The 11313-nt window shown below is 43.6% G+C and overlaps 1 protein-coding gene across 1 annotated transcript in view; it reads right to left on the bottom strand.

Moving 5' to 3' along the window:
• FBRSL1 (fibrosin like 1) overlaps window positions 1-11313 on the bottom strand; it is a 365612-nt gene that overhangs the window by 264084 nt on the left and 90215 nt on the right. The window contains exon 3 of the mRNA XM_031057495.1: window positions 6837-6872. Coding sequence (XP_030913355.1) covers window positions 6837-6872 — 36 coding nt within the window. The remainder of the gene's footprint in view (window positions 1-6836; window positions 6873-11313) is intronic.

The following is an 11313-nucleotide window of genomic DNA, read 5'->3' as shown; positions in this document are numbered from 1 at the left end:
CAGGCTGGTGAATTCAAGATGGATTTAGGACAAGTTTTCATTTTAGCGTGCAAGGCCAGTGACAGTGAGGTTATCCCAGCCCAAAAGCCAAGGAGCACTGGGAATTTCGGGGGATGTGTCTGTTTAACAATAGCGCCTTTCTAGTCAGATTAGAGCCCTGCTCCCCCCGGTGCCCCGGGCCGAGGGCAGCGGCAGGGAGATTAAAAACACGGGCAAAAATCACACACAAGTCATATGTCCCGTCCCTCGAGGGGCTCACGGTGTCAGCTGGCTGTGCCTCCTGCAGCTGGGGGGTTTATGGAAATCAGGATCAGCCCGTCCCGCTCCGGCCACAGGGACAAAGGGGCAGCGCTGCTGAGCCTCCGAGGCAGCCCCTCTGCCAAGGCCACTGCTCAGGCAGGGGGAAGCTCAGACAGAGAGGGCCCTTTGTGCTTGCTTATGGCTGTGGAGATGAGTGAAAATCCATGGGACTTTTCATCCTAATTAAAAGCAGAGGTCATCTAAGAAGAAACAGACTTTCAGAAAAGGGAACTTCTAAAGGAAAATGTGTTGTAAGGAAGTTCATGGACTTCAATATTTGTAAAGCTGAAGTATGTAGTTTATTTATGTTTGTACTTCTGCTTAAGCTTTTCATGGGACGTTTCAACAACCCTCAAAAGAGCTCCCACGGATCTGGAATAATATGTGTACTAATTACTCAGCTCAATTTGAGCTCATGGCTTATGGGACAGTCCCTGGAGCCAAGGGTCCAGCTCCTCAGCTGGCTTACAGCAACCTGGCTCCATCCCACACAGCACTAAGAGCAAACAAAACTCTATTTATTCAGTGACCTCAGCCTGTCCAGGTGAATTCAAGCATGGGGATAGTTTTTGTGAAGTGAGGCTATTTAGGAACATGGGAAAAGAAAACCAGAAGTTAAATGCTTTGGACTGATACCCATCATTTTATTCCTGGCTCACTAAAACTCCTGGTATCTTACAGGGAAAACTTCTTTCAAAATACTTTACGCTTCTATTCCATATTATTATTTTTCTATCTTTTTAAATCCTTTGTGCTGTCATTGCATTTGCAGGCCACATCACTTTTTAATAGTTCCTTTTTCTTTTCTCTGTCTTCAAAGAAGATAGAGTATTGTTCCACCTGAAGAGGACCTATCTGCCATTCTTTTTCTTGTCCAGAAGAAAAAGACAATTAGAGTTCCTCTCTTATGCTTGGCATCATGGCAAAAGGAGATTGATTGATACTTATTTTGGAATTAATACTCCTTTATTCATAAATCTTGTCCAGAAAGTCTCGCTCATATTGCCAGCCCACAGGCACACTATTGTAGGAAATACATATTAAATTCAGTTTTATCATTTACCTTTGGCTCCAGCTCAAGGAGTTTTAGAGTCATAACAAGAGCCCTGTTTCCAATATTGATTTTTGGCACAGAAAAATGCTAATTTATCAGTGGTCCTAAAATACAATGAATTTTCCAGCCCAGCCAAGAAATGTTACCCATCTAGAGAAGATATTTTTCATTAGCGTGTGACAGAGCAGCAGGTGGAAAAACCCTGTTTGTCACAATTCCAATGTGCCTCTGGTCACCGAGCGTGCTCCCACACCATGAGGGAAGCACGCTCAGGAATTCCCAAACAGAAGTATGACATGCTTCATTGCAATAATTTTTTGATCTTTATGTAGAAATTTATCCTTCTCAGGACATCTGTTTTTCCTTGGCCATCTCGAAGATGTCAAGGTATGCAATCATCCCTGGGGTCCATGTGGGAAATGGTACTGACTCAAGGTCTGCACAGAAAAGATGCTGCTGAAGGTACTTTTCCAAGTGATAATTTGGTTCCAACCTAACAGCACAAGAGCATCCTTGAAGCACAGAGTGGACTGGGGAATGCTCCTGGTGAGATCCTCAGTGAGCCCCTGTAACCTCTGCACCACAGGCACAAACCTGCCCATGCTCACACCAAGGATTTCTGGCCTGAGAGCAGCCTCCTTAGCAGGCACCATCTGCTTCAGGGTTTCACAGACCTGCACTGAGCTGGCACAAACTGAGAGAGGCCATGGAAAGAGGTTTACAGGGGATATAAACCTGCAGAGTCAACAGCTCCTCTGCTGATGATTTCCCAGCACTTTGCAGCCATTTGTACCTGTCCTCTCTCCTACTGAGGTGGGCACTATCTCTGTGCTGCAAACCAGGGGAATGCAGCTCACAACTGGCTGTCCCAGCAAGTGCACTCATGGGCATGAGCCAAAGAGATCTGACAGGGGCAGGGTGGTTGTGAGCAGAGCAGCTCTTTTGGGCAACAGCCCCACTGTACAGCAACACTGAGCACAGGAGAGGAGTCCTGCATGGTTGTAAAGATCTTTGCCAGCAAAAATCCAAACTGGCTGGAAAGCCAGTTCCAAAAATGAACAAGATCATTTGAGAGAACAGCCAGGAAGGGGCAGACTGGGGTCCAGGCAGACAGTGTGGGGGGCTCAGGGTGCTCAAAGCCCACCCAGCCCTTGCCTGAGTCACCTCAGGTTCAGCTTCACCCGGGGGACGAGATAACTGTCCTCATGCTACATCACCAAGCAGGAGGAATGAAGGTTGCAGATAGCACTGAGCTGACTCTGGATGGCCCAAGGGTCTCTGCAAGCCTTATGGTGTTCTGCACATTTCTCTCTATCCACGAGCTCCAGCCTGAGTTATCTGAGACACTGGTTTCCTGCACTCAACAAGGAAGATGTAAAATCAACAGAATTTGATCAGCTGCCAGGGATTTGACTAGGCTACAAAGACTTTGATATTTTACAGAAGCTCAGAATAAAAATCAGCTGCTGCTGTAGCCAAGTGTATGTTACTGTTTTTATTTAAAAAAAAACCCTTTCAAGAACAAATAAAACCAAACAAAGACGTCTCATCCTCCTGTACTTTTGTTCCAAGGCACACTCAGACAGGTTGGCTCACTGGCTATCCATTTGCCATATGCTTTCAAGTTTATTCTTTCATTCACTCCCATATTTTAGCCCCTTCCAGTTCAGAAGACGAACAGCTGCACAGATGCTCTATAAATAAACTACATAATTTATTGGAAGAGGTTTTTTGTTTATTTTTTTAAGCTACCACATACTCTCCAGCTCTATCTTTTTCCATCCTCTCTACAAAACTGAGTCAAATTCAGCTGCAGCTTGGGTTTGTCTCTACAGTGTGCTCAACCTTATAAACAACTGCAACTTTTTAGCCATTAATAACAAACTGTATGTATTATCTTATATTCATTGTAACTACTTTATAACTATGTTTGGTTCTAAGTTAACTACCAGAAAAAAAACTTGACAAACATCCACAGGGTGGATATGTATCAGTGATGTATAGAAACCTCAACTAGTTCTAACTCTGATTCTCTGTGTACTTTTTAACAAATCAGTGCATTTTCAGGTAGACAGGCCTCTCATCCTGTAACCAAAAAGAGAATCTGTTTTGTCTGCTCAGAAGACAGACAGACCTCTCTGACTAAGATCACTAATCTCGTTTGTGCATGCAGGAAATGTGACAAATGGCTGGAGTAGTTTATCACACAAATGTAACCATCAAGTCATAGAGGGAATGAGATATTAACCTCCATAAACAAACTCGTGTTCCATTTCTCAGCACAGCGGAAGTATACATTAATGAGATAAGGATATGAAACACATGCTGCTGAGGAGAGAAAGCTGCAGCAGCAGTACAGACATAGAAATGTCTTGTCCTATCCCAGAAAAAGTAAATGCCATTTGAAAATTAATTTTGGGAAATAGTGTTTTAAGAGATTTTGGCCGTGGTACGTACAAGAGACTGAAACTATGTGCCAGGTCACTGTTACTGCTGATTTTGAGGCTCAAATTAAATCTAGGTGCAACTGGAGTTCATCAGATGTAACTTCAAAATGAGACCAAAATTTCACCTAATGTTCCATGGGAAGCCTGAAGTCAAGGAAGTTGCTGGAATATCCAACACTTAGGAGTTAGTTATTTAGACACTTGCATTTAGTTTTCTTCCTGCCTCTAGCTCCAGAGTCTACACTTCGTGGACAAGGCATTTGCTGAGGTTTTTCAGCAGTGAGCCTGCTCTGACTGCCTGGACAGGCCTTGATGGCTCAGCTGGATGAGCCAAACCTTGGACTGAGATTTTTTCATGCAAGATTCCTACTGTAGGTTTTAAGTTCTCTCTTGGCAAATGCTCATTTCCTTAAAATGTGCATTTTCTACACATGTTTCTGAAATCAAGCATCTCTGCAAGGACAGCTGACGCAAGTGAATGGAGAAGAGTGGGGATTCAGAACGAGGTAATTAAAATTGAGCACGCACAAAATAGTTTGTGGTATTTAAACAGCTGCTCATGAAACCCAGTACAAGAACTTCACCAAGTAACGATACAGATCGTCATTCCACAAGTCTTCCACAACACAAGCCATCAGCACAGCTATCAGGAGGAACACCCAGCACAGCAGTGTCTCCAGCATTCCTCCTGCTGCCACTGCTTTCACCATGTCTGGGGAACAACCCGTCCCATGTAAACAGGGGCAGAGCCAAAACAGTGACATAAAGTTTCACAGACAGCTGCTTTCGTGAGAAAATGAGAGCTCTTATAGATGTTATGGACAACTCCTGCTGTGGGGCCAGTTGTCTGGATCTGGTGGTTTGAACATCTCTGTGCCACCTGCAAGAATCAGCTTCCCATGGGAGTTTGGGCCAATGGAAGTGGCAGTCTCTGACTTTTGCTAAATCCACTTAGAGCAGTGTCAGAGTCTTGGGGGAGACAATGAGCTTCAAGAGCTGGCACATGGTGAGGCAGAAGACAGTCTAACAGGGAAAATGACAATCCATAAAGAAAAGCAATGCCATTTCACACTACTCATGATCTCAAAATACTGCCCTGGCATGCAGAAAGCTCTTACCTCCCTTGAGAAGTTATGGGTTGGCAAAATAAGACAACTTTGTCCCCACACATGCACAGAGAAGGAGCTAATAATTTTCTCAAAATCATTTCTCTGAGAAACAAAAGTAAATTTCTGAATAGCCAGCAATGGAAGAAAACAGTCCTATGATTTATTGGCCTTGAGACTCTGAGAAGAATTCTTTGGCCTTTTTCCATTACGATTTTGCAACCTATGTTATAGCCACTGGGAAATTGTTTGTTCCCAAACCAGGCACTCAGTCATAAAATCTGTGAAGATGATTCATTATTATTTATGTGGTGCCATGGGCATGCATGGCATTTTACAGACAAATAGAAGATAAAGCATCTGCCTTTAGAAGCTTAGGTGAATCTGATTCTCCAAGTGTATGGAAAGCAGCACTTAATGGGTCCTAGAGCAAACATTCCTCATCCCTCAATGAATTAAGCAATGATACTCACCTGGGATACTGCAGGATACTCAGTAAACATATAACTACTGTCTAAAAATTCATGACATTATTTCATTAAAATTCTGAGACTATTCAAGTCGTAAGTTATTTTGTAATGGTTTTATGATGAAAATGTACTTAATCTTGTATTATGAATTTCTGATAATATGCACGATAGCATGGGGCAATGTTGCCATGAAACTGGACCATAAATTCTGCACTGCCTGGCAATTTTTTCTCTTTGTGCACTGGGTAGAAGCTCAGCAAGTTCCATCACCCTAAACTTACAACATAAATTATTGAAAGTAAATAATTCTGGTGATTATAGTAAAAAGAAATGTGTTCCAGGCCTCCACATCAACTTCCTGAAGTACATCAAATCCACCCTTGTTCTGGTTCTATAGAGAATGAGCAGCTTTAGCTCTTGGTATGAAACAGTTTGGGACCACTCACCTAGAAGGCAAAACTTTATCATGGCAGAGGTTGTGACAACAGCAATTACTGTTCAATCAGTGTAGGCAGGAGTTGTTTGCTGGACTGAGAGATCCATGTTCAGATTTGCATACACCTTCATCTAGAACCTCTGCACTCCACATGACTTACTGTCTGAACAACCAGGGTATCATATCTCCCCACCATACATTTGTTTTGAGAGTCAGATATAATGTGATTCCAGGAATTTTCATGTTGACTTTGCTAAGCCTCTCACAACCTCTCCTATTTCTGTATTACTCGGTCATGTCTGTGCCTGCCTTTTTGGACAGCTGAGCAGAAAATGTACCCGAAACAAACAAATTAATCCACCTCTATATGAAGAAATGTCATTATTGCACACACAGATAAGGTACATATGAACAGAAAAGGACAATTAAACATGTCTGGTACATTGCACACACAGGCAGATGGTCCTGACCCTGTAACACCACCCTCAAACATTGTGGCACTCCTGTGAAGGAAACATCAGCAACACCCTCCCCTGAAAACAAGCAAGCTTGTTTTGTAACTCAGAGGCTTGTAAATAAGAGAATATTGACTTTCTTGTTGTTCACAATGGTGAGGGCTGCAATTCTTTGTAAAATGGGAGTAATTGTGTATTTGATTCTTGTATTTAATACACAAATGAAAATGTGTATGGGGGAGGGAGGAGAGGAGTGAAGCGTCTCCTGCTGGTGTTGAAAACTCTCTCCACTCAGGTCTTGTAATTCTCCAGAGGTGACTAACTAGCTGCAATACACCATCGACTGACCAAAAAACCCCTCCCTAGAAGTAAAATATTAAATTAAGAAGCCCCCAGGCTCTTAATGCACTCCCACATGTCAGGGCTGTCCCCTGCCAGGTGCATGACAGCCCTGTGCTCTCACCCTGTTTCTGTTCTGCATTTCTTCCATGGGGCTGTGCAATAGGTAGTGTAAACCTCTGCAATCAACATCAACAGAAGTGAAAGAATTAGCTGTAAAATGACTTACGGAGTAGCCTCTTCCTGAAAGCGATTGAGCAGAACTCTGTGGGAGGAAACAATATGCCACAGTAAGTAATGCAAGAGATTCTGTGTAATGTAAGATAAGAATCATTTTGCTATTCCCTCCCCCAGCCCAGTATTCCTTAGGGGAAAACTCCACAACCTCAAATGATCTCCTGATACTCTGTGTGCTGCCACAGGAGTAACAGGCAGAGAGCACTTCCAGGTGAGGGCTCTGGGGCTATTTCAGGCAGGGTTTCATAAGCCAGAGCAGGGCTTCGACAGCTCCTCCTGACCAAGGTAAAAGCTCTCAGCGTGGGACATGTCTTCACAGCAGCAGGACACACACTTTGAACCATCCCTCTTCAGGACACGACGGCGCCTCCCTGGGAACAGCACGCACATGTGAGGATGCTCTCCAGAACCAGGCTTGCACATTGTGCCTCATTGACTCCAACTCTCAATCATGTAACCAAATATCCCACTTTCCATTCCCCTCCATGAATCTGTGAGCCTCCAGCCTTCACTGCTGCAGCATTACCATATGACAACTCTATCTGAAATAACAATAGCAGCAAAGCACTAATTTATCATCTCTCAGAGCTTTAATAAGCACTCTGTCCCTTTTGAATAAGTTAAATTACATTGTTTACTCCTGCTCTTCATTTCAGCTCCTCCTGCTCCTTTCTCTACCACATCCTTACCTCTTTCACATGCTGCCAAATCATTTGGTTCTTTTCCTTCTCATTACACCAGCTCCAGTCACTTGGATCCCTTTCCTCTCTCTACAACCAAAGACTGTCGAGCTGCTGGGTTTTTGCTGGCAGTGGCTTTCTCCAAGCAGCTAAATGAATTCCACCTCTAGCTCCAGCTGCTGCTATATGCCTTCTTTTCAGAAATTAAAAAGGAGCCAGGAACACACGACACCACATAACCCAGCAAGTACTCTGCAGGCCAATTTCCAAGTGTGATTTATAATCATGATGCCCTCACTACATGATTTTATTAAACAAGATCCAGGGAGTCTTAGCAGTCCTGTTTCTAAGACTGATGTTCTAGTGGCTACCAAAAATACTGAATTGTTGCAGGCTGATGGTGAGGATTATTTTGTCTTTTTGCAGCAGTGCCAGAAGTTATCACGTTACTAAATCAGCACAGCACAATACCCCAAAGAGATTGATGCAAACTGATTGCAAATACTTGTAATTTTTCACCAGCAAGATAACAGTCCCTTTGTACTAGCAGTTTGAAAGCCTTTTGATCAGAGGATACCTAGATATACACAGGAAACCTTTTCCAGACTCCTGCTCTCAGTGGAAGACACAATTGTCTTGTTGCTCTGCCCATGCAAGCTCTGTGCCACTGGCTTGCACCTGCCTCTGACACCAGACAGGCAATTCTCCAGCCAAGTGCCCATTGAGAAGAGCTCCCAAAGCCAAGAAGAAACAAGAGCCAAGTCCTGCAATTATGTGGGTGTGGGAGGAGGGCTCCCTGTTAACCCTCTCAGCGCCACACAGAAGGAAAAGATGTGACCCAGCTCTTACAGACAGGTCTGCAGCCAAGGAGTGACTGGGTGCCAGTCCTCACCCCTGGCATGCTACACCTGCACCTCTGTGCTGCTGGAAAGGGACAGCTTCCACAGGAGAGCCTGAGGCAGCAGCACCACTGATAACAGCATCTGAATTCCCCCCTTCTGCATCCTGAACACAGATTTGGCCACCGCCTTCAAATATTGCAAAAAAAGGGAGGGTTTATTTATAAACCTCCTAAATATAAACTGCCCAGAAATAAAGCTACAGACCAGTGAAATGAAGGGCAGTAGCATTTACCTCTATTTTTGAGAAATTACCACAAAATCATCCCTCTCTCTACGTACTCTATGCCCCAAAGTACTCACGGAATTCAGCCTTGTGTAGAAATAAGGTCAATAACAATATCCTGCTATCTACAGAAGTATGTCAAACAGCTGAACACAATTATGTGTTCCAACACTTTGGAGAGCTTGACCAGGCAGTTCACCTAAAGTAAACACAGAAATGATGTGGAGGCAAATTACCTGCTTGGAAAGGCAGGAGGAGGAAAGGAAAAAGGGTGCAAGTTCTCACTCCAGCCCTCCATCAACTGAGATTTAACCAAGAATGACAAGGTCTAACAAATTGGAAATAATAAGCAAAAACAGAAACAAGAGGTTTCATTAGAAGCTTCTCTTTAGGGAAACAGCCTCAGAGCATTTTCACTCTCACAGTTATTTTCCATCTATGAGCTTTGTGCACACGCAAAATGTTTTCCTGGGATGAAGCAGACTCTTGGACAACAAACTCAAGCACACTAACAACAGACCTGATTTTCTTAAGACAACTTTCAGGCATCCCAAGCTGTCCAAGAACCCCAGGAATCTGCAGACCACTGATTTAAAACCACTGAGTAGAAAACAATAAAACCAGTTGTTGGGTAAAGTGTTACATCAGAAATAATGAAAACTGAATGGCAATTGACTCTGGTATTTTTCACATCCAAGAGCCTCTTCTCTCTTAAAAGTTTTAACATCAAATTTCCTGAAAAATCAGTGGTGAAAAAGGGTGGGGTTTTCCCCCCTCCCTCAGAATTTTTCTTGCATATATAAAATTAGTAACTGGTGAATACTTTGGAGTCAACTCGTAAAATCTTTTCCAACAATTAGGTTTATGCATAACCATGCCCCACATTCTCCAGGGCTGTTTGCATGCATTTTTCTGCACATCTAACAAACTACTATTGCTTTTTTGGTTAGCTGGGAACACTGCAGCTCTTTAGGCAGATCCATACCAATTGTCACATGTAGCAATTCTGAAAAACCCAGCTAATATCAGCTACAAGTGCCAGAGCAGAACGGTTTGCATGCAACTGTGATGGATGTTCCTAAAGAAAAAAAATCTTTGGGGGTTAACACAAACACAGCTCAGTCCCTATGTCTCTATATCAAGATCAAATAATGAGAAAAGTAATCAATTGTGGCTGCAAATATAAGAAATCTTAGTGGAAGTTTAACTTGGCATCTACCCAGCGCTGAAGCAACCTCCTTTCACAGTGAATGAGTGCTTGTCTGGCAGGAGTAATTACTGGGGCAAGCCTTCAGCTGGAACAACTTACCCAGGCTCTTACCTACAAGGACAGGAGCACTTACATGGAGGGCTGTCACACAACTCTCACTCTCCAAAGAGGATATTTGCTGGTTGGGCCAATTTTCTCCTTGTCAGAAGGGCCTCAAGCAGCAGGGGATGATGGTGCCCGTGGTACCCAGCCAGCCACACTCCCCTTGGTGCTGCTCCCACCAGCACAGCACCTGCCTGGGAGCTCTGGGAGCCCACCTGAGACTGAAACCCAAACCAGCTGCAACACAGGCACCCAAGAAAGCTCAGCTCTGGCCCTCAAACCCTGCCTGGAGAAACCACAGCAGGCAGGAAAAGGGCTGCCAAACACACAGCTCAAAGCCAGGACTGTGACCCCACCCAGCCAGACACTGAATCCCAGCCCTCTGCTCCAGCTGCACAGCAACCCTGAGCAGAGCCTCAGGGAGGGCAGCAGCCTCTCTGCCTGCTGAGCACCAGCTTTTGGCTCTTCCAGGGCTGTTTGGAATACCCAGCCTTCCTAGGGGAGACTGCTATTAGTTAGGGGCAAAATGAGTATGGTCTGTGCATTTAATGATGCAGAAGTGGAGCTGCACTGCTAGGTGGCATTTGTGCATAAAGATAAATGGCTTATAATATTTTGCAGATGATGTGCTCTTTTACAACTAAAGATTTTTGGTTCCTTTAAAGCCCAAGGTTAAAAACAAAACCAGACAGCACAGACATTTCAGTTATGTCACAGAGTGAATTATTTCTACCCTGGGATAGCTCTTGTGTTAATTACACTGGATATAAAAAAATACACCTTTCTGGAAGCAAAGGCAAAATCTTACTGCTGAAAAACTCCACTACCCCCCCACCGATGTCCTTGAGAGCTGGAGTTACACTGCTATCTGCAACTGTATTTAAAAGATTTCTTTCTTTCTTTGTGATAAAAATGGCAACTGCAATTTAGAAAAGAAAATAATGAGAAAATCTCACCAATAACCTGCAGCAGGTTTTCCAAGATTGTCTATTAAATTGACAGAAAAAGTTATTTCCCTTATATAAATAAAAGCATGGCCTTCCACTGCTCTCATGATGCAAAAGAAATTAAGACACCCTCTGTTCAGTTTCTTAAAGCTATTGGGTTACTTATTGAACTCGAAAGACAGCAGGAAGGGCTTTAAAATCCAGTAATAATCAAGGTAAAAGGGCACCTCAAGCCAATTCCCCATTCTCAATGGGTCAGGCAGGTTTCAAGTTGGATCTTTTGTGTCCTTGACAAAAAACCCAACTACAAGGGGATTAGTTAAAAGCAGGTGATGGCAGCACAACCACAAAACTAGGTTGTTTGTAGTGCTCCCTTCCATCCTCTTTGGCTAAAGGACACAAATT

The sequence above is a fragment of the Geospiza fortis genome, unplaced genomic scaffold, assembly GCF_000277835.1.
Source record: "Geospiza fortis unplaced genomic scaffold, GeoFor_1.0 scaffold408, whole genome shotgun sequence".
Lineage (NCBI taxonomy): Eukaryota > Metazoa > Chordata > Aves > Passeriformes > Thraupidae > Geospiza > Geospiza fortis.
This window is presented reverse-complemented; position numbering and strand designations above follow the sequence as displayed.